General features: G+C 38.9%; 1 protein-coding gene across 3 annotated transcripts; it reads right to left on the reverse strand.

Annotated features, from left to right (window-relative positions):
- Window positions 1-26717, reverse strand: LOC309481795 (caspase recruitment domain-containing protein 10). Of its 3 annotated transcripts, none has more exons than XM_082146883.1 (24): window positions 26453-26716; window positions 24101-24322; window positions 22188-22325; window positions 21560-21746; window positions 19641-19779; window positions 19034-19204; window positions 18822-18941; window positions 15735-15860; window positions 15422-15589; window positions 14897-14989; window positions 14778-14814; window positions 11597-11637; window positions 11421-11509; window positions 11296-11342; window positions 9489-9609; window positions 9200-9356; window positions 7816-7939; window positions 6841-7081; window positions 6100-6172; window positions 5909-6011; window positions 5646-5804; window positions 4855-4961; window positions 853-968; window positions 1-452 (listed from the first exon to the last, which is right to left on the reverse strand). In XM_082146883.1, exons 1-24 carry the CDS (start codon window positions 26457-26459, stop codon window positions 248-250), a joined length of 2991 nt encoding a protein of 996 aa, XP_082003009.1. In that variant the 5' UTR covers window positions 26460-26716; the 3' UTR covers window positions 1-247. The 3 variants fall into 3 exon arrangements, with proteins under 3 accessions (XP_082003009.1, XP_082003010.1, XP_082003011.1); XM_082146884.1 differs by having other exon boundaries at window positions 6106-6172; window positions 26453-26715; XM_082146885.1 differs by having other exon boundaries at window positions 282-448; window positions 26453-26717.
- Between the last annotated feature and the right edge of the window lie 934 nt (window positions 26718-27651).

Consider the following 27651-nt stretch of genomic DNA (forward strand, 5'->3'; position numbering starts at 1 on the left):
TTTGTTATAAATATTCATATTAAATTATTCACATTATGGAGTATTTGTGTATACATATATAATCAAGTATGATCATTAACCATCTGTCCAATAAACCAAACCTAAAATAATAGTAAGTGTAAAGCATGTCTGGATGCATCATCATTACTTCCAGATTGAAACCATGCATTTTCTGAAAAGCTGCTTTGGAACAGTATTGTGAAAAGCTGTAAACTAATGAATGTTGAATGGAATTGCACGATGATGTCTACAGGACGCGCTCCTGCTCCAGCCACACCACGGCCCTCTGCTGGATCAGGATGGTGCTGCGTATGACGGCCAGCAGCTCGTCTGTGGAGCTCCACGTGTTCGGCTCCAGCGTACTGAACATCAGAGGAAGAGTCTCCAGCTGCAGCTCCTCCATCTGACACGCCTCCATCAGATCCTCCTCTCTGTGCCCTGATAACAGCTTCCTGACACACACACACACACACACACACACACACACACACACACACACACACACACACACGGGTTTCATTGGGCTCTTAATGTTTGCGTGATATCAAAAGCTCAAGGTTGGGCTGATGTTGTAACTACATCATCTTTATCCACTAACCATTTTAATCTATAAGGCCTTCAAACTAAGGTTTTTGAACTTTTTTTCAAAACATTTGCCTTGACAATTTCTGTATTTGCAATATTACAGTTATATAAATTTCAGCTTATTGTAATTCTATTTTCTTACATTCCAAATTCAATTGCAATTCCACATCAGATTTGCTACATTACTTCAGATTCAGGGATTGAACTTTAAAAGGCACTTTCAGTTTAATTCCCAATGCCGAGAGACAGACAGATCCAGATGCGCACCTGAACTTGCGGCCCTTCTTGTCTCTGGGTTTGATGTAGATGATGATGGGATAGATGCTCTGCTTCAGGAGATTCTCCACATGATTCAAGCCTAGCTGAAGCAGACAGTGTTTGTCCTGAACACACACACACACACACACACACACACACACACAGACAGAGTTTAACACAGTGGTGGCTCTCAATGGCCCTCATTTATCAAAAGTGCGTACACCAAATTTCCAGCGTACACCTGGCGTACACCCAAAACCACGGTGACTTTGAGATTTATCAATATGGACGTTGGCGTACGGCACGCTCAAATCCTACGCCAGCTCAGGAGGTGGTGTACATGTACGCACGTTTTGAGTTAGTGTGGAAATGCGCAGAAAAACAATTCCTAACACCACAAAACGCACTGACAAACTAAAAGATATGATATATTATGACCCACTGTAAAAAAAACAACAACATAGGGATGTTAACCGATGACCGTTTGACCGATGGTTGACCGTATCAACGTTAACCGATAAAAGTTGTAGGTAGTCGGGTAAAAAAAAAAAAGTGATCTCTAAATTAGGCTATTATAGACAGTGGTGCAGCGTTTATACGCCCACGTATAAATCTAATTAATTATTATTCATAACGAATTATGATCAATAATTAATAATTCAATTATTTTTAATTATCTTCAGAATTTACCGTAGCAGAATCAATAGTATGATCATTTTATCAGTTCATCCAATGAACAGAAAGCATAAACAGTTATTAACTCTATGAAATATAATATCTTTCTGGCCAAGAAAGAATTAATCCCCAGCTAACAATAAATTAAGAAATAATCACGGGTAAAAGCAATCGGTAACTTAGATCGAAGTTCAAGACAATAAAATGTATTAAGCAAATTAACACAAGTAATCTCTTTGTTCAAATACAAACAATACTTTATTGATTATATACTAACATAAAAACTAATATCTAACACAAACACACACATTTATACGAGTTGCAGAAGGAAAAAGAGTAAGGAAAGATTAAGTTTTAAGAGTGAGTTTAAGAGTGAGATGATGAAATCACAAGTTTCTGCACTTATAAGGCATGACCTGGAACGAACCCTCAGTCATTAATTTAACCCTTCTATCGTTTCTTAGACAGGTTATTAAATTTATACCAATACACCAGTTCAGCGTTTAGTCTGGAGATACCTGCTTGTCTTTGCTTTTGGGGATTCCCTTTTGTTGCATGAAAGGGGTTTTCCCGGTCCGTTTGTCCTTGTGCCTGGGTCTGGGGCGGCCAGTCACGTGGGGTGCTGGCGGAATGAAAGTCTTTGTTTGAAGCTGGCTTTGCAGAAGAAACGTGGCTCGAAATCTTGTCGCAAAACTTAACTTAGAACCGAGACTCACAACGGAAAATAAAGGAAAACTTTAGAAAAGAAAAGACAACTTAGACGAGAGTAGTAAGATGGCTTGAATAAAGCTGTTGAACCCGTTCTTCTGATCTTAATTTGGGTTCTTTGTCTCTGCGTTTACATGGTTACTCGTCTGATTGAGATCTTCATCCTTTTTCTGCCCATCTCTCTTGAGAGTGGTAGCAGAGCGTTTCTTGGGGGTGAACCCAGAGAGCTAGAGTTAGAGAGCAGATCGAAGAGAGAAGAGCAGAGCTCTTCTCTATCAGAACATTTTGAACGAGCAGAGTTGGAGAGCCGAGAGAGCGCCTGGAGAGAGAGCGAAGAGAGAAAAGTCTAGCGAGCAAAGTTTGTTTCGGGTCTAAGATTTTAAACTCAAAGTTTGTCCCCCCTCCTGAAGAGAGCGGACCAATTAGACACTGGCTTTGTTTGCAAAGTCATAAATCATGTCTTCCCTGGGGGTTCTCTATTTAAAAACCAGATGCAACAGTTTAGGCATGATTTCTAATTATCAGAATATGAAACATTTTACACAGATTTCAATCAAGCCATCTTTTGAATCAAGAGCATACGATCATACTGATATGAAACACAACACACTTTCATTCAAACATCTAACGGTTATAACATTACATGAGTTATATGGTATCTAAGCATATTAAACACACATATAAGTTGCAGACACAAAATAGAGTTATGTGGTTGCATGATGTTTGATTGTAAGTCCATTGAAAATTGTTCTTGAATGAGTTTTATGTATACTGTAGGAAAAATCTCAGTTTTCTGGTTTAGAGAGAAACGGACTCTGTTTGTTCGTTCAGAGGTCTTAAGGGGGAAGGGGTCAGGAATGTTGTGGGGGAAAACAACATCTGCTGGTATCGATCCGTCTTGCAAACTATCGAAGTTGACCAATAAAAGTCGTTGGTCCGCAGACTTCCTGGAGACTGTGAATGATTCATGGCTTTCAGTTTTCTAAGTTGAATCTGGAATGTGAGGACTCTTGTGTCAGACCTTGGTCTCTGTCTTTCTCCTAATCAATCAGTAATTTGGCAACAAAGCTAGCATTTGACCAGTTATGTGTTAGTGCTGGGGGCTCTTTTAAATAGCCCGACTGGTTGGCGCCTGGATCCTGTGACAAGATGGATGAGGATGGAGAAGTCCTGACCAAATCTTCCTCTTTGTTCGGCAGGAAGTGGAAAGTTTGAATTAATCTTCTGGAAGAAGATTAGTCTGCGTTTGGTTCATACCCATTGTCGCTACAGTGGACTGAACGCTAGTTAGCCATCTCATTCCATGATCTTTTTGTGTGAAGTGAACAAATCCCTCACACTAAATTTTTCATAACTCGCCTGTATGTACTTAATAAACCAATAAAAACATTTGGTTTTCTGTGTCGGCTGCAAAGATTAAGTCTGACTCGCGATCTTCGCAGTAGTGAACACGCCGGAGAGAAATAGGCACATTTCATACGGATTACATCGTTTTATTTTGTTTTGAATGGTTCTGTTTAAAAGTCGAGATTTCTGTAGATAATAGATATATTAAAAAAATTTTGTAGGTGTGTGAGGTGAGTAGGCTACCTTATACGTTGAGTTTCGGTTCATGGATGATAGCTTAACGTTAGCTCCAGTTCAGGCGCTGGCGCCTCCGTGTTGTGATTATCTCTGCTATTTACTTTTTATTTATTAAATCCAGAAAATTGGATAATGAAACACTGATTAAAATTAAGATACAATTAATACAAAATGAAATTCGCTTTAAAGAAAGGCTTTGTGCTTTCTGTTTGAGGTCTCTGTGAAAGTTTTAAAGCATGCCGCTTTCAGAGCGGTCGCATCCGTTATGGATAACGGTCACGTAACATTGTTTTTTCCTCATAAATGCGAACACGAAAAATAAAAGACAAAAGACTTTTTAAAAAAGACAACCATCCACAACTTTATAACACTCCAGGCAAAGCATACCTCTTTTTTTTGTTCAGTAATGAAAGGCTTTCAATGACCAAAAAAGAATTCAGACTGACAAAATAATAAAAATGACATTCTTCTTCTTTTAAATAATAATAATAATAATAATACAAATAATAATAATAACGACATTCTTCTTCTAAATAACAATAAGTGTCATTAATAATAAAAATCATAATAATAAAAATAAGAATATTACAAATTGTCATGCAATTATATTAATGTGAACGAATGGTACTCCACATCACATCATCATCACTATTGTACACCCCAATACATGTGACGTGATACGAAATTAAATGCTAATCGTTTTAAAACACGTGCTGTAAAATAATGCATTGTGATAGGTCATTTGCTCTTCCAAGTTTCTCTTCTTTGCCGTCTTCCGTGTGTCCATGGCGTAAAATGAGGGCGTGGGGGAAGCGGAGACTTGAATATATAGGGGCGTGTTATTCTAATGACGATCGTTTTCAGCCGCGGCATTTATCAAGGGCAGGTATAGCGTACACCTGGATTTCAAAGGTACGCACAGCTTCATAAATCAGGCGATGAGAGGAGTGTAAGCATAATCTTACGCCAATATATACGCCCGTTTCTACGCAAGAATGATAAATGAGGGCCAGTGTGTTTTCTTGTGTGTGAGTGTGTGTTTACCTGGTTAATAACCTCTTGAATACTCTGTAGTTTGATTCCCAGTGGTTGATCTGAAGAGTCTAAGAGGAACACACTTTTATCCTGACGCACACAACCTTCCAGCGGCTCTGCACACAATGATAAGAGTAATAATAATAATTGAACAAAATCCATAAAATGTATAATAAATTCCTGACATTATGAACAAAAAGGTGAACAGAAAGTTCTTATTTTATATTTTCAGTTTTAATTTTCAGTTTAGTTTAATTTTAGTAATATTAAAGTATTTTTAATAGTATTTAATATTTTGATTGTTTTTAAAAAATATTTTTCCCAATTTTCCATTTATATATATTTTTTTCTTGTGTTTTGTCATTTTTAGAAGTTTTTTTGTTGTTGTCATTTTTAGTAATAGTATTATAGTATATATAAAGATTTTAAACTAGTTTTAATATTTTCCATTATATTATCATTTTAGTTTAAGTTGTAGTAATTGTGTTGGGTTTTTGTCATTTTTAGTAGTTCTTGCCATTTAAGTAGTAGTATTATAGTTGTCACGACCCCTGTATCATTGTTTTGTAAAGTTTGTCATTTTAGTAGTTTAAAAAAAATAAAAAATAAAAAGTGTATGTGGTATTTATTTCAGATCTAATTAAACTTATATGACGTCAGGTAGTTACCAAAGCAACATTTTCATTTATATATATTTTGTATTATTATATCAGTTAACATTTATTTTATTACAAGTAACATGGTTTTAGTTTTAGTTAACAATAATATTTCTTAGTTTAGTTGACGCTGAGATTGTGTACCTGGATGGCAGGTGTTGAAGTCCAGACCGGATTCGGCTGGTTGCAGAAGCCGCTCGATGATCCCGCGTGACAGCAGAGACGGACAGAAAACCACCGGCCGTTTGCTGGAGACCCGAACCATCTGAACCAGACTGAACGGGATCAGCTGCTCCTCATGACCTACACACACGCACATACATGTACAAACACTCACTGCTAATGTTGGCTTTTAGTGTTCTTTTTATTCTGTCTATTCTGTACATGTAGAAGTGGGCGGGGCTTACGGTTACTGAGTGTGTAGAGCACCTGATTGGACGAGCCGATCGCACGATAGTTTGAAGCGACCGCTTTAATGAGCCGAATGTGCTCGGGGGTTTTCTTACAGAACTGAAGACAGACACACAGCAAACAGCTCAATATCAGTGATAGAGAGACAGACAGAGAGAGAAAGACAGACAGGTATCTAAAGACTGACCATCACCTTCTTCCTGCATTGATTCTGTTCAATCGCCATTGTACGAAGTCTCACCAACAGCAGCTGCTGAGCTCTGAATGAGAAAAACACCCGTTCAGACTCCTGACATGCTCTATATGACATCCGACGGACATTTAACAAAGAAATTCAATATCATATTACCAAAAATATCTTTCTTTATTTCACAGCACAAATATCTAAACTTTCCTAAATCGAGATGCATTTACCGGAGAGGCAAAATGACAAGTCGATGAAAATGAAGTGAATTTATGATTAAAATCAAATCAATATCTGCCAATGGGCTCAGATAAAATAAAGTTGTCAAAACGTCACAGAGAAATGCTATAGTTGGAATCATTATCAGAACAATTTTTTCCAGCCAATCAGAATCCATCCTGCTTTAACAAGCTCAAGCATTTAAAGCGGTAGACGACAAAATGGCAGCGCTCGCTTATAAACAGAATTGATTAAATTATCTTTATAATTATCATTGTTGGTGAGAACAGGCTATTATGTTCAGAAGAGTTACATTTACATTTATGCATTTGGCAGACGCTTTTATCCAAAGCGACTTACATTGCATTTCAAGGTACACATTTACATTCTTGCTTTCCCTGGGAATCGAACCCATGACCTTGGCGTTGCAAGCACCAACGCTCTACTGTTTGAGCTACAGGAAAATCAAAGGTATTTTATTTGAATTCTTTATAATATTTCAATGTTTAGTGTGTTTTTGTGTACCGGTTGTAGTTGGGCACGGCTCCGGCCTGCAGTGGCGCCCCCGTGTGTTTGTCCACGCGAACGCAGCGCCACTGATATTTGCCGTTATAACGTGTGTCGGTAACGTGCAGCACATCGTCACAGCGAACCCTGAGACACGGCGGGTCGCCGTGGGAACTGAGGTCAAGGTTCACGCGCACATAGAACGAGTCGGCGCCGGTGAAGGATGGAGACGAGAGTTCAGCCATTAAACGAGAGTAACCTGAAAGAAAATGAATGAATTAGATAAAATGATCTTAATACATTTCTGATATATAAATTCTGATCTCTCTCTACTTTGTTTTTCTTTTAATTAATTACTTTTTTATACTGAACATGGAAAAAATGCATTGTACTGCAAAATAATTACTTGTTTCACAATAAAATTGTATTCTTAAAGCAATTGAAAATAATCTGTCAGAAAAAAAGACAAAATCATGAGATACATTTTTTTGCAATCACATTAATATCTCACGTAGTTTTGCTTGTGTATTGTTCTAGGGATGCCTAGGAGTTTTAACCAGAGAACTAAACAACAACAAAAAGTATATTTTTCTTCTGCAGCATCTTGTTTTCCAGCACAAACATGTAAACCTTCCCAAATCAAGATACATTTACTAGTGATGCAAAATGATGTAATATTTTAAGTGTTGAAATTGATCGTAATGAAGTGAGTTTATGCTTAAAACAAGAACAAATATCTACCAATGCGGTCAGAAAAATAATCTTATTTGCCCTTTGAATCAAATACATTTTTGTGACCCCATTTGATAGATATTTGTTCTTGTTTTAAGCATAAACTCACTTCATTACGATCAATTTCAACACTTAATATATTACATCATCTAGTAAACGTATCTTGATTTGAGAAGGTTTACATGTTTGTGCTGGAAAACAAGACACAAATACTGAGTGAAAACGTCACATTGTGTAGTGAACTGGATGTTTGTCTCTCACCCTCCTGGTTGTGTGTGTGTTTGAGTGCGTTAGGTTCGGTCCACCACTGTAGTGAGAAATGAGCCACTTCAGACGTACACTGACTGAGGCGAACACGACCGTCGCCCAACAACACCTGATCCAACTAACACACACAACAAGACAAGCATTCAAATGATTATAGATATGAAACAAGGAGTTCTGGAAAGTGGTGGGGCATAGACATCATCTCTGATTGGTCAGTTACAATGAATCTAAAAAATAAACCTCCAATTTGAGATAGTCACTGTGAATTTTTAATTTAATGTCTATTAGAGTTTGTCTTGTCATTATTCAGGTTTAAATTATTCTCCAAACCAGAATTATTGCCACATGATACCTGTAACTTTTTCAGCCCTGGTCAGGATGGACCAATCACAGTTGTTCACAGTTGTTCACTGGATGTTGATTATTTTCAATGTGATACAGGCACTGTATTACTGTGGTTCGCTTGTTACCTCGAGAATAGGACTTTTTCTGTAAATGTAGGAAATTTTTCCTCATCATCTGCACCTGTCTTGTGTGGTGTGCCACAGGGATCCATTTTGGGACCTTTATTGTTTTCCCTTTATATGCTTCCCTTGGCCCACATTTTTCAGAAATACAACATTTCATATCACTGTCATGCAGATGATTCTTTGTTTTACCTTCCAGTAAGGATTGACACCACTGTTTCATTCGATGTGTTACTGAAATGTGTAAATTATATTAAGAGTTGGATAACAAATAATTGTCTGAAGCTAAATGAGGATAAAACAGAGGTTTTAATTCTAGGTTGTCCTGTAAAATTCCTTCCCTGCTCTGGAAGCCCAGTTAGGTCCTCTCTCAACCAGTGTACGTAAACGAATCTCAGCAGAGAGTAGGCAGTTCAGCAATGAGCTTTCTTTACAAAGATAAATTAAGAAATTAGGTTTACTTAATTATTCAGTAAAACAATACGTTATTGCCAATATTATTGTTACTTGTTCATCATTGTGTCAGTGTTTTATTCGGTGACTTTAGCTAGATCTTTGCATGAAGAACAACATAGTGACGGAACGCGTTTGTCCGTTCAGGGCCACTGTAGAAACATTTCGATGTAAGGGGACCCGCGGTGTGTGTAGATAGAAATGGCTCATTCTAAGGTAATAAAAACAACGGTTCATTAAGTAAGGTCTTTATACACCACTGAAAACAGTTATATATATATATATATATATATGATATTGCATTTATGTCAACAGATCCTCCTAAATATTTTGCAATGCACCTTTAATTCTGGTCTCCCTCAATGTTTATTATCACGACTGCAAGTATATGCAGTGAAAATGTGTTTCAGTGAAGTAGGAACTTCCTGTCTAACAGGAAACAGATTTCAGTCTCTCACCTCCAGCAGTTCACTACCCTCCTTCAGACCGCATCGCTCCGCGGGCGACCCCGCCCTCACCGTCTGCACGAACACGCCCGTCCGGTTGCCCCCAATGATGGTGATGTCACCCGCCAGACTGATGCTCTTGGGCGAAGATGAGAGCGCTGGAGCCAAGCTGAGAAACGAACGAGACAGAAATGAGACGAGAGGAAAGTTTAGTGTCTACTGGTGGAATCGAACCCTGATTCAGATTAGCTGAATCTAGTGTGAAAGCAGCCTGTTTCCAGTGATGATGAAGAGCTCGTACCGCGGTGAGGATGAAGATGAGGATGAGGATGATGAAGGTTCGATCACGTTGATCACGTCAGGAGGAAAGAGTTGAGACGGCAGGGAACTCCACAAACTCAACCGACACGAGTCTAAATCCTCTACAACAGACACAAACAGTATATGTGAATCTTCACTGGCCTCACGATTCAAATTGATTCACAAGGTAAAGATTTGATTGCAAAATAATTCTCAAAGTATCGTCATGCAACTTTTTCTCAATTATGTTGCAAATTAATATACAACAGGGGTTAGTTTTGTCAAAATACCAAAATGTCAGTAGCCGGAAAAATACTAGTGAAATGCAATGATTCTCAACACCAAATATTCTCAATACAAAAAATGGCAAAAACAGCAACTGAACACTTATTTTTAACGGTTTTACTACGTTAAATATTTTATTTATTTATTCAATTTAATTATAAAGTACTTTTTAAAATAACAATATTAATATTTAATTAAAACAAAAAGTAAATTTTATATCTAAGGCACATTTAAACTTTTACACTGACCAAAGTGCTGCACGAAAGACACTTTATAATCATCAAATACATTTTTGAACACAAAATCAACTAAAAATTACAACAGACAAGCAATTAATAGGCCAGTGAATACAAATCTGATTAAAATTAATTAATCGTATGTGGTCAAGTCATAGTCGACTTTCTGAATAGCTTCGAAACATACAATAGTCAGTATTAAAAGAAGAGCAAAGAAACTTATTGAAGCCCATTCCTGCCACATAAGAGAGAAAAAAAATCATGCTTTGGTAAATCATAATTATGACTTAAAAAGTATAGATTATGAGATAAAAAGTAATCAAATTATGAGATAAAAAGTCATAAGGAAAAAATTCCTGCTTTGGTAAATCATAATTATAACAAGAAAAAAAAAAGAGATCAAGCCAAAATTATGACAAAAGTCATAATTATGACATAAAAGGTCAACATTATTACATATAAAGTCAAAATTGTGACATAATTATGACTTTATTATGTCATAATTGTTATGAGATAAAAAGTTGAAATTGACATACCAAGTCATAATTTTGAATAAAAAGTTAAATCCTGAAATAAAATAAAAAGCTTTGGTCAATCTTATAACATAAAAAAATTAAATCACAATTATGACATAAAGCTAAAATGATGACAAAGCAAATCATAATTAAGAGATAAAAAGTAGAAATGATATACTAAGTGTCATTATGACAGTCATAATTATGAGATAAAAAGTCTAAATGATGACGTACTGTCATAATTATGACTAAATCATATGAGATTTAAAAAACAAAAAATCTAAATTATGAGAGAGAAAAAAAATGATGAGGTAAAAAAAAAATCTAAATAACCATTTTCAGGCATAATTTCAACTCCTATTTTCTACTTTTTAAGTCAGAATTTTGACTTAGTATGGCTTCCATTGAAACGTTGCAAGCAATTAATAGGGTGTTTAAGTATCTGAAAGTTTCCAGATAAGAGCAGTGAGAGATTTTTCTCTCTTTATTTGGCATTTTTGCCATTTGATTATTATCTATATATGCTGTGCAATGAAGCCAGTGATTGGCCTAGTAATTGCTTCCACCTTTCTGACATTTATAGGGGTTTACATACTAATTGAAGTTTTTTTATGTGAAAGAAGCAGTAAGCAGAAGACATAAGTAGCATCGCAAGCTAAGAATCGATTCTGCAGTTCATAAGAATCAATTCAGAATTTGTTGAAGAAAGAATCATTTTTCTCTGCCATCGTGGAGGAAGATACACAGACAGACAGACGGCTGTATCACACACCTGTAGGTGTCTCGTTCTCATCGCTCCCCCAAGAGTTCAGATCAAACCTGCAAACACAGGCAGACAGTGAGACGCCAGTGAATCACATATTATATTTACACTGTTTTCTCCACTGCGTGTCTTACTCCACGTTTGCTCTGCGGTGGATGGAGTTCATGCAGGGAGGAAACGGGAATGTCGAGAGTCTGTTGATGTCCTTCTCCGTGTTACACTCCTGCACAATCACAAAACATACTGTGAGATTTCAAACTTAGCTCATGATCATCACCACTCATTATAGTAAAATTATCTTTTTATTCACCAGCGTCAGCAGATTCTCTTCTGAATTTGAGCAGTAAAAGTCTGTGACACAAACACAACATCATCAATTCAAGTCACATTTATTTCTACAGTGCTTCATATCAGACAGATTGTGTCAAAGCAGCTTCAAAGAAATTAACAGGAAACCCCACTAACAAAAATATGTTCTGAGAACGTTTTGATAACGTTCCCATTAAGTTGTGGAATCGTTATTTCTGAATGTTCTCAGAATGTTCAAAATATCCAGTTATTTAAATGTTTTGAAAATGTTTTCTTGTTTATGTGAAGGTTATTAAGGGAACGTTAAAAAACAAACAAGTAGTAAGTTGTAATGTTTAAAAAAACATTAGAAGAACGTCCAACTAAAAAGTTTCATAAGCAATGTATAAATTATGTTTTTGTGCTAATATTTTGAGAACATTATTAAAACCAGAAAACGTAGAACGAAGGTTCTATTAACGTTACTGGAAGAACTTTTGTTCGTAACTTTGAGAGAACCTTGACAGAATGTTAGCCAAAGTTATGAGAATGTTCCCTGTTAGCTGGGAAAGAAATGATAATGTTGCAAAATTCATCAATTATGATTTTTTTTTATTTTGGCTGTAAAACAGCTCTACTAATTCGGTTCAATGTTGATTCAGTTTAGTTCGATAACAGTGTAAATGCTGCAAAGTTCTTCAATTATGAACCCAGCTAAAAGATAATGTTTTAATAATGTGCTGGCAAAGTTCTCTCAAACAGAACAATCGCTCAGGGGCCGTATTCACAAAGCATTTTATCTTACCACTAGGAGTACTCCTAAATCGCACTAAAAGATTTTAGCTAGGAGTTGTCTCTTAAAAGTTATTCACAACGCCTTTCAGACCTACTCTTAGTAAAGAAAAATGACAACTCCTAAACTAAGAGTGAGTCTTCGTTGCTATGGATGACGTCATTACTCATGCACGAGCTTGACTGAAGTGACCACCTTGATTGGCTGATGATTGTAACGCGGGAATGATTCCAAACACCTCCCCTACGATGATGAGTGACAGGTGACAGGTCTGAGAATGCGTGCACTACACAAGTAGTGTGAAGGACGGAAGATAATGAATAACTGAATAAATAGCCTAAATGAATAAAGAGTAAGGCAAAACAAATAGCCTAGTAGCCTAATGAAACATATGGATTGATAATATCTTTGCAACATTATTGAATTAATCTGTCACTACATGCCTCTGCCTACGTTTGCAAAGAGAAGAACATTTTAATTTGATTCACAATGAAACGTTACAATTAGTTTACATGCAATGAGTAGCCTAGTTTTGGTTGTTGTTGGGGGCGTTATTGCATCCCTAGTTATGCCTACAATCCAAAATTGTTCCCTCGCGACTGGAAGCTCCTGTAGCCGCCGCATACGCATTTCAAAACATTGCAATGTGAAATGCCACAAAAAGCGGTTTGTGAATAGGTCTTAGTGAGTTAGGAGTCCTCTCGACTTCTTTTAAGCTGTCCCAGGCTTAGGTGCTACTTTTAGGGCTAAAATGCTTCGTGAATTACTCTTAGTCAAAAAAATTAGGAGTCCTAAAGTTACGAGTGACACGCCCATTATTTTTAGGAGTTGCTCCTAAATTCGCCAGTTAGCAGCTACTTTTAGCCTTAAAATTATTTGTGAATACAGCCCCTGGGCCCGTATTCATAAAGATTCTAAGAATCCTCTTAATTTAGCTTAAAAACTTTTACGTAGGAGTCTTAGCTGAAAAGCGATTCGGGACCGATCTGAGAGCAACTCTGAGTAAGGAAAAGACAAAAACTTTCATCTTAGTAAGGAGGCGGGGTTGACCCCGTTGCTATGTATGACACAATCTTTTGAAGACTGTGATTGGTTGGTTGTCCAAGAAAAAAAAAAAAAAAGTGATTTTAAGTATAGGGTCTATTCTAAGCCTTCACTTTGAAATTACATGCGTAATTTTTCCTATTTGACCGTTCTCACATACACACACACACATTATATATGTGTATATAAATCCTTTTTATTTTTATTTACCATGCTGTTCATTTCCTATAAGGTATTTGCTTGGCTTAGAATGATAAAAATTGTTCCACTCTTTCCAATTACACTGATTGCTGGCATGTCTATTTAAGTGGTGGTTTGAATGTTGGTTTTAATGTATCAAACATGGAATTTTCCCAGTTGCCAAATATCGTAATGTAGTGATTACTTTCATTTCTGGCGCTATGGCATTTCTGCGCTGTGTCGGAGATGTTAGTGTGTCTCTAATAAGATCAGTCACAAACATGATCCCTGCACAATCTAATCTATAGCGTCTTATTAACTCACTGTTATTCATTGTCTGCAACACATTTCTTCTCCCTCTTCGTCTTTCTGCCATTTTCTCCTCTGCTAAAGAAACCTTAAAAGCCTCTTAAAAGTCCTCGTCCGTGCTCCTAACAATTTTGACCTTAAGACCTCTTTTAAGGGTTAAGATGCTTTCTGAATTACTTTTTTCTTTACTAGGATTTTTTCTTTAATTTTAAGAGTAAACGGCCACATTTCTAAGAATTTTCTTAGAATTTTGTCACTAGGAGCTACTCTTTGCATTAAGATTCTTTATGAATACGGGCCCTGGTATTTAATAATGTTCTCTAAAAATTATTTGTACATAGCTCATGGAACTTTTTTATGTTTCGTTATTTGGACACTTATTTTGATATTCTGTTATTATTTCCTTTAGTTCCTGTTTCCCTGCTCTGTTCTTGGTTACTGATTATGTTCCTTGTTTGTATTGTTCCTCTATGGTTACTTAATAGTATCACCTGTGTATGGTTATGTTTGCCATGTGTACATACAGTATACTTTATGTGGTTTACTAGTTCTCCTGAGAGTTAAGAATTCTGAATAAAGACTGTTTTGCTTTGCTACTCCTTCGTCTTGTCGAGTGCGCTGCAGGCGACTCGTGACAAGTTTTAGTTCAGAATTTGTTTCAGAACGTTCAGAGAATAAGTAACGTTCCCAAAATGTTGGAATGGAATGGAATAAAATGGAATGTTTGCTTAAAATTTTTAGAAAAGTAACGTATTTTTGTTAGCTGGGAAATTAATTAAATTCCACTTTAAAGCGAAGTGACAAAGTTAGTTAAAGTTTTGTTCTCATCCGATGGTGTTAGTGCAGTCAAATTGATAATATTACTGAAACTACACACCTTCAGACAGCTCACAGATCTGAGCTTGAGAGGTTGACTGTAAAAACAAAATAACAACATGAGAGATCAAGTACACAACGTTGTTGTTGTTCTTTTGTGTAGTGTGTGTGAACTCTGACCTTTTGCGCTCTGAGTGTGAGTGGACTGGGACTCAGATCGACTGAACAGCACGGCCCGAAACACTGATCCTCACTGAACAACGACAGATGAGACTACAAACACACACACACATCTGTTAGGATCTGTTGAGGTGACAACATTCAATTTAACAGATAAATGTACAATAAACACAACTAAAACAAACGAAAACAGCTAAAAATCACTATGTAAACAGACATATATAGTAATTCTGTTATTTTTATTGAAGAACCAGGATCCATTGACATGGGAAAACCAGGATATATAAAAATGTAAAAAATAAAAAAAAGTATATATGAAAATTAATAAGATCTAAAAACAAGTCATAGAAATTAATTAAAACCCTAAAAAGTTATGAAAATGAATACAATCTTAAAAAGTCATGTCAAATATTAAAAACATAAATATTTATGTATATTAATAAGATCTAAAAAAAAAAAGCTGCTTGTGTAGTGTAGTGAGCAGCTGCTTGTGTGAGTGTTGGACAGTGAGTAGTGCAGTCGTACGCAGTGCAGGCAGGTGGCGCTCTGCTCCCTCTGCTCTCGACTCTTCTCCGTCTCTCTCTGCTGCTGCTCCAGGCTGTTCTGAAGCTCCGCCATGCGTTTGCGCAGACGGTTCTTTTCCAGCAGGCAGTCGGTGAACTCCAGCTGCAGACCGTCACGACTGCGCAGCGCCTTCAACACACACAGTAACAGAAGAGTGGACGTGTGTGTGTGTGTGTGTGTGTGTGTGTGTGTGTGTGTGTGTGTGTGTGTGTGTGTGTGTGTGTGTGTGTATGTATGTGTATGTGTATGTGTATGTGTATGTGTGTCTGTGTACCTGGTCTCTCTCGCTCTCCAGCTCCATGATCTGGGTGAAGTAGGACACACTCCTGCTCTGCTCCGTCTCCCAGTCCAGCTGCAGAGTCCTGAGCCGCAGCTGAAGCTGCTCACACTGAGACGCCAGCTACACACACACGGATAAATATAATATAATATAATATAATATAATATAATATAATATAATATAATATAATATAATATAATATAATATAATATAATATAATATAATATAATATACACAGTGGTGTGAAAAAGTGTTTGCCCCCTTGGTAAATATGATCAAATATGGCTATAAAAAATAAATCTGCATTTTTAATCCTTTTGATATTTTATTTTAAAAATTTGCAAAAATCTAACCTTTCATTGAAGTAAAATAATTGAAAGTGGGGGGAAAAAAAAATCACATTATGAAATAAATGTTTTTCTACAAAACACGTTGGGAACAATTGTTTGCCCCCTTTTATTAAATACTTTTTGCAACCTCTTTTTTCCAAGATAACAGCTCTGAGTTTTCTCCTATAATGCCTGATGAGTTTGGAGAACAGAGACCATTCCTCCATACAGAATCTCTCCATCCTGTTCTCCGTTATAAGATTTCTAGCACAGGCTGTCAGGTTTAGATTTTTTATCTGTTGGTACAGTATTTGATCGAATCCGTGATGCCATGTATCTGAACAAGATGTCCAGAACCTCTGGCAGAAAATTAGGCCCACAGCATTAAAGATACAGCAGACTATTTCATCTTACCCATCTTAAGTGTTTGCTGCCAAAAAAGCTAATGTTTTTGTTTCATCTGACCATAGAACCCATCCCGTTTGAAGTTCCAGTAGTGTCAGTTACTTTTCAAATGTTCTATGAACATCAGGGAACCTCAGCTCCCACTAGGCCCTTCACCCAGGCCTCAGCATGGAGCCGGCCGCAGGCTCAGTCGCTGCCAGGCCAGGTGGCAATTGCAAGAACAAGCGTCCCTGAGACGGGCCACCTAGGGATGGAGGAACGAGCTCTTTCGGGAGATGTTGACCGCACCACTCCCTCCCCTGGAGGAGGGCCGGGTGGAGAATGGTGCCCTTGGTCCCCCTGGCTCAGTTTGTGGAAGCCTGGAAAGTGCTTCCCAACCTGTCCAGCTGGCTCCTCTGCACCATCAGACTCGGCTATACGATTCAGTTCGTCTGGCACCCGCCCAAGTTCAGGGGTGTTCACTACACTACGGTGTTGAGCGAACGGGCCCCTGTCATGCATGCAGACATTGCAGTCATACTGGCGAAGGGCGCGATAGAGCCGGTCCCTCCAGCCGATATGAGGACCGGCTTCTACAGCCCGCACAGTTGGTTACGGCCAATCTTGTACCTGCAAGTCTTGAATCGGGCCCTTTACAAGCTTCCGTTCAAGATGCTCATGCAGAAACGCATTTTCGAATGCATCTCAGCCAGTTGGGTCTTCGGGTCATCTGGGAAAAGGGAAAACTCTCTTTTCTCGGTATGGAGCTGGACTCGTTCCACCAGACGGCACACCTCACAGATGAACGTGTCCGGTCAGTGCTGGACTCCTTGAATGCTATAAAGAGCAGAACAGTGGTCCCACTGAAACATTTTCAGAGGCTCTTGGGGCATCCGCAGCCGCAGTAACGCCACTGGGTTTGCTTCATTTGAGACCGCTTCAGCACTGGCTTCACGGCTGAGTCCCGAGATGGGAGTGGCAGAGCGGCACGCTCCGTGTGACAATAACTCCGGCCTGCCGCCAAACCCTCAGCCTGTGGTCAGACCCTTCGTTTCTCTGTGCCGGAGTGCCCCTAGAACAAGTGTCCAGGTATGCTGTGCAGATGCCTCCAACACCGGATGGGGGGCCATATACAACGGGCATGCAGTAGCGGCAATCTGGACGGGCCCCCAACTGCATTGGCACATCAAGTGCCTCGAGTTGCTAGCAGTACACCTTGCTCTGAGCTGCCTCAAGAAGCCTCTGCTTGGCAAGCATGTGCTGGTCCGTATGGACAGTTGCGTACATCAACCATCAAGTTGGTCTACGCTCCCTTCGCATGTCGCAACTCACCCGCCATCTCCTCCTATGGAGTCAGAAGCATCTGAGGTCGCTTCGTGCCACTTATATGCCCAGCCTGCTCAATCATGCCGCCGACGAGCTATCTGGAGCTGTGGCCCCAGGAGAGTGGAGACTACATCCCCAGGCAGTCCAGCTGATCTGGGACCACTTAGGGGGCCACACAGATAGATCTGTTTGCCTCTCCAGACCATTGGCAGTTGTTCTATTCCCTGACCGAGGGGACCCTCGGCACGGATGCACTGACACACAGCTGGCCCCGGGGCCTACGCAAGTATGCGTTTCCCCCAGTGAGCCTTCTCGCACAGACACTGTGCAAAGTCAGGGAGGAAGGTCTTGCTAGTTGCTCCTTATTTGCCCAACCGGACCTCGTTCCCCAAACTGATGCTCCTCTCAACATTCCCATTCCTCTCAAGGAGGACCTCCTCTCTCAGAGACGGGGTACCGTATGTCACCCGCGTCCAGACCTCTGGAAACTCCATGTCTGGTCCCTGGATGGGACGTGGAGGTTCTAGGTGATCTACCACAAGCTGTCATAGACACCATCACTTCTGCGAGAGAACCTACACTCTGAAGTGGAACCTGTTCATTGAGTGGTGTTCTTCACAGAGAAGACCCCCGAAGATGTTCAATCAGTACTGTGCTATCCTTTCTGCAAGTTGGGTTGGAGTGAAGGCTCCCTCCACCCTCAAAGTGCATGTTGCCTCTATTGCCACACATCACGATGCAGTTGATGGAAAATCCGTAGGGAAGCACGACCTGATCGTCAGGTTCCTGAGGGGTGCGAGGAGACTGAATCTCTTCAGCGAAAAACAAATGGTGCGTGCATCCGCTTCCGTATTTATACCTGTGCTGCGGGGCGGAGCGCAAGATGCAAATCTGCACATGCCAATGTGCATTGACTCGTTTAATTAATACTCAAAGATGACAGGCTCCCTAAGCGTGATCCCAATCATTCGGAATGGTCGACTCATGTCTCTGTTCCGTCGTTCACGAGGGTTACATACGTAACAAAGATGTTTCCTCTTACTCTCTCTCTCTGCGCCTCCGAGCTCTCCAGCTCTCCCTGCAGCCGGGCGATGGCGCCGCACAACTCCTGCCGCTGCTCCACTGCCTCCCGCCGGTCCTGCTGGAGGATGTCCAACAGAGCCTACACACACACACACACACACACACACACACACACACATTACTCACACTCCTGTAAGTGTAATGATGAGCTGAGAGAGTCTTGTGACTGACCTGATTTCCAGAGTTATGCTCTGTCTTTCTCACAGTGAGCGGCAGCGTCTCCTTCGGGCCTGCAGGCGCTCCGTCACACGCCTCACTGCTCGTATGATGCATCAGTGAGGGGGCGGAGCCATCGTCTGCTCTTTTCTCCACATCCAGCAATCTCTTCCTGAGCTGCTCCACCTGCACGGACACGCCCTCTATAAGCCTGACAAGAACTCTGTGCAGGTCTGAACTACATTATTCATAGTGTCTCAAGTGAAGAAAAGTCAAGTCACTTTTATTTACAAGCTTTACAGTGATAACAGGAAAATAATGCAACAATGTTTGTTCCCAGAAGAATGAAGATGTTGTAAAAAAGTTATTAGTTTAGTTAATTTATATATATTTAGCCGCACTGGAGAAAACAGTGATGTCATCGTCCAGGTCATTTCAGTTCTCATATAATGGTGTTAATGCATGCAGATCAATAATATTGCTGTAAATTGTTTTATCAATAATAAAAAACTTTTTTTAAACAATATAGTCAACTCTTCAATAAATGTTTGATCAACTGATTATAAAACTGATCAACAGGTTATTTCATGGGAGACGAGTCTTAATTTTCCGTATATTGTACCTCTGTGAGTAGTTCTCTCTCACGCACAGAAGCTTTGCGCTGTTCCTCTAGCGCTCGCGAGTATTTCACAGCCTGTTCCAGGTGTCTGTCCTTCAGCAAACCCAACTCACGAGTACAAGACTCCAAGTCATGCCTCATCCTGACCCAGAAACACACAGGTAGAAACGTATTTACACTCGGGCATTTTACTTGCAATGTATTTAAGGTACACATTTTTATCATTTGATGCAATCCCTGGGAATAAACCCCATTACCTTCCCATCGCAAACACCATGCTCATACACTACCATAAAAAATTCTGGGGCCGTAATGATTTTTTTGGGGGGGTTGAAAGTAATTCATACTTTTATTGAGCAAGGATGCATTAACATTAAAATACATATATACTAGGGGTGCAACGTTTCAAATTACTCACGGTTCGGTTTGTATCACGGTTTTAGGGTCACGGTTTTGGTACAATTCGGTATGTGCTATGTTCAGGGATAAAAAGGACTACTGTCAAATAAGAATATGAACAAATATTCAGATTTACACCTTTCTAATATTAGTTTTCAGGTACAGAAATTGAATAAAGTAATCAAATGTAAAATAACATTGCATATAAGCTTCACTGTAGAAATTAAATAAAGATTAATCATTATTAAAGTTACAAAAGCTATTCAGTCAAGAGCAGTGAGTGATTTCCTTGTATTTTTTTTAATGTTTGATTAACATTAAAAACACAGATATCAGGAATATTAGGCTGCTGTCACTTTAAGACATAATACACGGATCCAATACACTGATACTGAAACATGCGTTATCTTTCTCGATTGTTAGCGTTCAATTAAAGCTGCCGTCGGCAAGTCTGGCAGATTGGGTCGATTAGCCAAAATTTTGAATGTTTACAACTCTCATGCCCCTCCCCACTACCAGCGAGCACCCTCCCATCGAGGTCGTGCTCGTCAGTGCGTCACTGTGCGTGTGTACCTGATTTTCTGTGAACGTCCGTCTCTTCAGCATCTATCAACACCATGGACTCGGAGGTAGGCTGCCCTGGCTAATCTATCCATAGATAGCAATAACCGAGGAATTGGAAGCTTGTTAGTAGATTTTCTCTCCGCCATCACGCTTCATGCAATCTCCAGGCGAACTTCAGGCGTTGGCGTGTGCATGTGATATTAACGTGCGCGAGTGAGGGGGATCTGTGGCGTGTGCACGACCTGTGATTGACAGTCAGATCTCACACCCCCCTGCGCTGATTGGACCTGATGAAGCGGGAGCGCTGGTTTTTTGCAAAACAAATAACACGCTCCAGGTGGAGTTAGAAGCTCGGGTTTTTTTCTAAAACCACCTTATTTATGTTGTTCTGTCGGATTATAGTGTCGATTACACTGAATATGATAAAAAAAATGTTGCCGACGGCAGCTTTAAGACGTAACCGACAATGTTTGCTAGGATACTTGCCAAGATGAGCAAGTTGACAATTTAAAATTCAAAGACTTGAAAGAGAGCTCAATATTTGCGGCTGTCTGAGACGTGGCTTTCTGTGAGCGCGCTTCGGGTGAGCACACACAAATCTTCTTACAGTGCGGCAGAGTTCTGTTTCGCATCTTCTTGCACTCGAAAGTTTAAATTGGCAAGGCTAAAATGACTTTAGTTTAAACACAGCGTGTGCTGTTCAGCTCTCACTTGCATTCAAGCGCTATCAACACCTGAGTGATGACAGACAGCGTAAATGACTGCTCAAATTAGAGCATACAGCACTCGCATTGAACAAAGCTTAGGGGAAGCCAGAATGTGTATTCATCGACAGAAACATCCATTAGCCAAACTCTGTCAGTCTGTTTTACACGTGTGTGTGTGTGTGTGTGTGTGTGTATATATATATATAAAAAAATATATAATATGTGTGTATATATATGTGCATATGTGTGTACCTCTCCTGCTGTATCCGGTCCTGTCGCAGCTCTTGCGCTTTGCGTTCAGCTCTGCTGCGCTCCTCCTCGGCCACACGGCAGCGCTGAGAGAGACGCCGCTCACATAGACGACTGCCGCGCAATTGTTCTCGCAGCTTACGCACCTCCAGCAGCAGAAACTGAGTAAGACCCTCAGGACCCTCCTCATCTACACACATATTACAAAAATAACATTAAACTGCTGCATGAATGACCATTTAAGTCGTATTTTCTTCCCTATAGTGACGTATATCCACATGAAACCACTTCTCAAACAAGAACAAATGTAGGGCAGGGCTTGATTTTGTCCGTGGGGAATTGATTGGATGTTTGTTGTTTGCTATTGGTGGATCTGGTTTTGATTGACAGGTTGCCACGCCCTCACGCCAGTAAACACATCATCAGAGAAGAGAGGAGATGTAAGAAGGAGGGGAAGTTATTTTGATTCAAGATTGCGAAGCACATGAATTTGAAAAAATCCAGTCAATTCCTCATTGACAAAATCAAGTCCCGTTTCACTCGGATATACGTAACAACAGGGGAGAAAAGACTAGAGCAACATCCGTTTCGTGCCGACTTTAAACGGCAGAAATGTGACGCATTCACGCACCCAGCATGATGGAGCAGCGTTGAGTCGGTTGTTGTCCGGTCAGCTGTGTGAACTGCTCCGGATGATAAAACTCCAGTGACTCCATGAAAGCCTGTAGACCGCGCTCGCCTCGCCCCCTCAGGATGTCCAATAAACGGCCTGCACACATAACAACCAATCAAATCACTGCACACTGATACTGACACACGTGCCAACCAATCACAGCACACTGTACATTCTCTCTCTCTGTAAATGTGAAGGTTTGCTTCTAAATTCACATACCATCCATCCTAAATAGTATGTGATGTGAGGATGAGTACGTACTAAATCAAAGCACACTGAAAAACAGTACGTCAAAGAGGAGAGTGTGCTATTTAGAGTAAAATTTGCATTGGCAAATGAGTGTTGGGCTAATATTAGGCCAAGTCACGTTTATTTATATAGTGCTTTATAGAATACAGATTGCTTCACAGAAATAAACAGGGAAATATTAGTGTTGTAAAATTCACCAATTATGAAACAACTTGAAATTATGAAATTTCAGCTGTAAAGCAGCTCTAGAATATAATAGTCATCATTCAGCTTAATTCAGTTCAAGTTTTGTTCTCATTCGATTGTGTCAAGTGCAGTCAAATCGATAACATTTCTAATGGTTAATTGTCTTTAAGCCCATATTTTACCCACAACCCTTTTCTTTACACAAGAGGAAACGTTTTTTTTCTATTGACTTTTCCAGATGTGCGTGTGAAGAAAGTAAGGCTGAAGATTTTTAATGAATGAACCTGAGTGCAAACAGTAAGAACAAACGTGTCTTGTGGTACCATGACTCAATCTTATGACGTTGTAGAATTTCCAAAACGGCTGTACTGTCTTACTACACACTCTGTCTGAAGTATGGACTTTACACTTGTGAAGGGACAAATAGAGCAGAGGGCTGAATCAATTGAACCAACTGATTCACTCTTTTGAAATGAACATCATACTAACCTTTAAATGACGTTCTATTAACATTAAGGAACTGGACATTTTTATGTTCTTAGAATGTTACAAAATAGCATTATTATAATGTTGAGTTGTTAATAAAAACAAGTTGAAAGAACGTTTCAGGAACATCATAAACGTTCCTCTAACATCAAGAAAACATTGACATTTTAATGTTTACATAACCAAAACAGAATATTTGGAGAACGTTCTTGGAATAAAAAATTGCTAGCTGGGATCCAGACTTACTGTTTTTACTAGGAGCGCTGTAGCCCCAAACTGAACATTTTTAGGAGCACAGGCAGGACATTTAAGGGCACACAATAGGGCACCAATAGACTGAACTCGTAATACGCATGTGCACGCCATCAGCGTTCTCACAGGTTTCGTGTTTAAAGTCTGTGTAGAGTTTCCTGTTAAAACGGTGTCGTGTTAGCGGCCCCTAAGTTAATAACTAATGATCGTTGCGACGAAGTGAATCAATCAAATGAACTTTAGCTGGAAAATAACTTTATTCAAGAACTGCTATAAAGCCAAAACAATCTCTGTTACTTTAAACTATCCTGTATCTCTGTAAAGCCGCTTTGGAACAATCTACATTGTTAAAAGCGCTATATAAATGAAGATGACTTGACTTGACTTGACACACCTTAAATCAACCTGCAACACAGTTATTCACATTCACATGACAATAATGCACTGAGCTTAATTTGAGGTGTAGATCAAATTAACTTTATTATCAATCATAATGTCTTAATATTAATTAAAAAGCAAAACGAGTGAAAAAAATAGATATTAGGGAGTGAAAACAGCTACAGTAATAAGCCAATAAGCCAATAGGCATCCTCTGCAGCCACCTACTGGTTACAATGGTAAATCAGCGTTTCAAAAGCGCCCTACACTACTTTATGTGCACTGTGATGTGATTGATGTGTGGTGTTCTCCGTCCTCACCGGCTCTGCTGATTCTCATCGGATACTGACTGGAGTTGAGCACCTCGTCCTCGTCCTGCTCGTCGATCACCTTACACTGCCGCAGATACGGCGTCAGCTTCGCCGGGTTTAAAATGCGGGTCAGTTTGTGTCGGACTCCTTCCACTCGCTCCCAGAGCTCCTCGCACTTCTCCTCCTCTGACGGGGTCATGACCGAGCTCTCGTCTCCCTGCAGCCATTCACCTGTGGAAACACAAGATCTTCACAGGGGGCTCTTCTCAAGTGTAGGTGGTGTAGGTAGCAAGAAAAGTGGCTGAATTGTGCCCGTTTTCTGTTTTTGTGGTTGTTGTAGTGGCTACATCAAAGATGGTAATAAATACTGTAGGTCAAAAAATAGCTTATAGGTCACAACTCACACAGCACACATTGTAAAAGCTTAGAGAAAGCTTAGTTTAAATCACATTTTAAGAACCATTGAAATTCAAGCTGTTGATAAACATCAAAAAAGAGATCTGTTTTGTCACCAATTCATTGCTATTTTACAATTTGGTGGCCATTTTTATCAATTTTATGTTTTGGTGGCAATTCATATTTTCGCCTATGTTTTGTTTGCAATTTAAAGCCATTTAATGTTTTGGCTGAAATTCATTGCTATTTTACGTTTTGGCAACAATTTAATGCTATTTTACGTTTCAGCATCAATTCAAAACTATTTTAGCCTATGTTTTGCGGCCAATTCGTAGCTCCTTTACATTTTGCCAACAATTCGTAGATTTTTTATGTTTTGCTGGCAATTCATTGATCATTTAAGTTTTGAGTTGAGTAGAAATACAGTAACCATAAAGTAGCAAAACTTCTTTGTCAATGATAACACATTAAAGTTGCATTAACTTATTTCTATTGTAGTCCTTGATTTTTGTTCAAACGTGGACAAACGTCCAGCTAAAATGTTTCACGGAAAAAACCTATATGAATGATGTATAAATTACGTTTTTGAGCTAACGTTTTGAGAACTTTATTAAAGACCAGATAATGTTGAACAAATATTCTGTTCACATACATACTGCCAGAATGTTTGCCAAAGTTCTAAAAACGTTTCCTGTTAGCTGGGTTCATGCTTGCTTTTTTCTGAAAAGAATAATTCCATATGAATCACATCGTACAAATGAATACAACATCTCTTAAAATAGCTCGTTTTTCATGAGATTGAAGTGAACGCATATGATGAAGGTGAAATATCGCAGATCCACATGATCATAAAACACAGATGTAAACATGTAAATGCACTGCATGAGGGCCGAAGAGGGACTGTACGTTTTCTCACAGCAGAAGAATGCAGGTGGTACCATCCTCTCACTGTACACGAGAGATCATCAAACAGACAGAGCGATAACACTGCCAGAGGAACTATGGAAAACAAACTTCATTTTTCACCCAGGCCTGCCGATACCTGCATAGTACCTACAGAGATATCAGTTACATTTCGTGTAACTATCAACTTTGTCTCAAAGATGTTTGAAACATAGCTTTTTTACTTACAAGCACAAAAAAAATCTACCAGGACTTTCCAAACAAACAACGGTCTTCCTCCTGAGAGATGATGAAGATTAGGGGTGTGTGAGGGGTTTGTATGCGTCTCTGTTCAGGTGAGGCAGGTCCAAACACATGCTGGAATCTCAATGAATGTCTCATAGTGAAGGAATCCACAGCTGGGAACTTTACAACTACACACTACACTGACACTACAGGCTACATTACAAACAAAACACACAACAACACTACGATAATATTAACACAATGCTAACATAAAACTACTGACAACACTAACAACCCAGCTAACAGGGAATGTTCTCAGAACTTTGGCTAAGGTTTTCTCAAAAGTTATGAACAAACGTTCTACCAGTATTGTTAACATAACCTTCGTTCAGTGTTATCTGTTTTTTAATAATGTAGTACAAAACATAACACATTATTCATGGAACTTTTTTTTATCTGACACATTTTTGTTTCATTTTTTTTTTTTTTTATGTTACATTTTTCAGAACGTTCTGAAAACATTCCAAAATAACGTTCCCATAATGTTTACAAAATTGATTGTTCCCTTCATGTTCGCATGACCATGACAAAAAATAGAACATTCAGAAATGGAACGTTAGCAAAAACATATTTTTGTTAGCTGGGCTAGTAGTAAAACAACAACACAACAACAACTCGTCAAGTTTGAAGGTTAGACGTGTTTTGGTCCATGTCACACAATTCCAAAGTATCGTTCTTTAAATCAAACATTTAATGAATTGATTCACACTGATCTTATTCTGTATTATGAATCGATTCATCAAGCAGCTGATGAGGCTGATCAGATAAACATCTTACCGCTCATGATTCACAGCAGATGAGCAACGAGGTGAGGTGAGAGAGGGAAAGAACAACAGCAACACTTCAGACACAAATCAGAGAAGACGAGAAGCCGAGAATCCAAGTTTGATATGAACAACCCGTGTCTCTCTCTCTCTCTCTCTCTCTCTCTCTCTCTCTCTCTCTCTCTCTCTCTCTCTCTCTCTCTCTCTCTCTCTCTCTCTCTGATACCACTCCGTATTCAAGGTATAATAAGAGAATAATCGTCAAAATGCCTAAGTCACTCAACATATGAGTGTGACTGATTAAAGGCACACTGTAAACGTTGTGTCACAATGTTCGTGTTAATATTTCACTAGTGTAATTAGTCATTCCGGGCGGGTCAGTGTGAGAGTGCAGTGACCTGTTAGTTCATGCCGGAGAGGATGAGGATGATCCACTGGAGGGAGACATGATACAACTGATCGCTTTTATACGACTGACCGATGATTGTCATTCTGTTTCAGTGTCCCCCCAATTTCGCGTATTCTTTCTTTTTGCAGTAGTGCACTGAAAATAAAAACTGCACTTTAAATACCTGAATGATGCACTTAACCGAAAATATGAAGATGAATGCTGGATCCACTCAGCTGTAGCAGCTTTCCTTACACAGCGTTGAATCCGACGTGTCAAAATAACCGTAGGGACGGATAAGTGTGTGTTTATTTTGGGAATGTACTCAGGTAAAAAATATTTGGTAAAAAAAATAAAAAAAATAAGATAGTTTTTTCAAGGTGTTTCTCAGTGATGGTCATACAAATCCAGTAATTAGACTATAATTAGTAATTAGTGACTATAATAACGAGCAAATATAATAATTAAAATTATTGCTGGCCAACAATTAATCGCGATTATTACATCCAAAATAAAAGTTTGTTTTGTGTAATGTGTATAATTATTTTGTATATATAATTTTATATATATATATATATATATATAATTTGTATTTATATAGAAAATATGTATATTTATATGTAATATAAATTAGGTGTGTATATATATATATATATATATATATATATATATATATATATATATATACACACACACACACACACACACACACACACAGTAGGCCTATATAAATGCAAATATTTCTTAATAAAAAAAAAATCTTCTTTTTCTTCTATTTCTTACAAAACAAAAATACACAGTACACACACATATATTATGTAAAC

This window comes from Leuciscus leuciscus (assembly GCF_965113295.1).
Source record: "Leuciscus leuciscus genome assembly, chromosome: 1".
NCBI classification, from domain to species: domain Eukaryota; kingdom Metazoa; phylum Chordata; class Actinopteri; order Cypriniformes; family Leuciscidae; genus Leuciscus; species Leuciscus leuciscus.

What these genes read in the sequence shown, in the direction of transcription:
- LOC309481795 (XM_082146883.1), bottom strand. An exon ending in GCGCCACCTGCCTGCACTGC is followed by an intron (nt 14,990 to 15,421) that starts GTACGACTGCAC and finishes GTGTGTTTGTAG; the next exon opens with TCTCATCTGTCGTTGTTCAG. An exon ending in ACACACACACAACCAGGAGG is followed by an intron (nt 7,082 to 7,815) that starts GTGAGAGACAAA and finishes ATTTTCTTTCAG; the next exon opens with GTTACTCTCGTTTAATGGCT.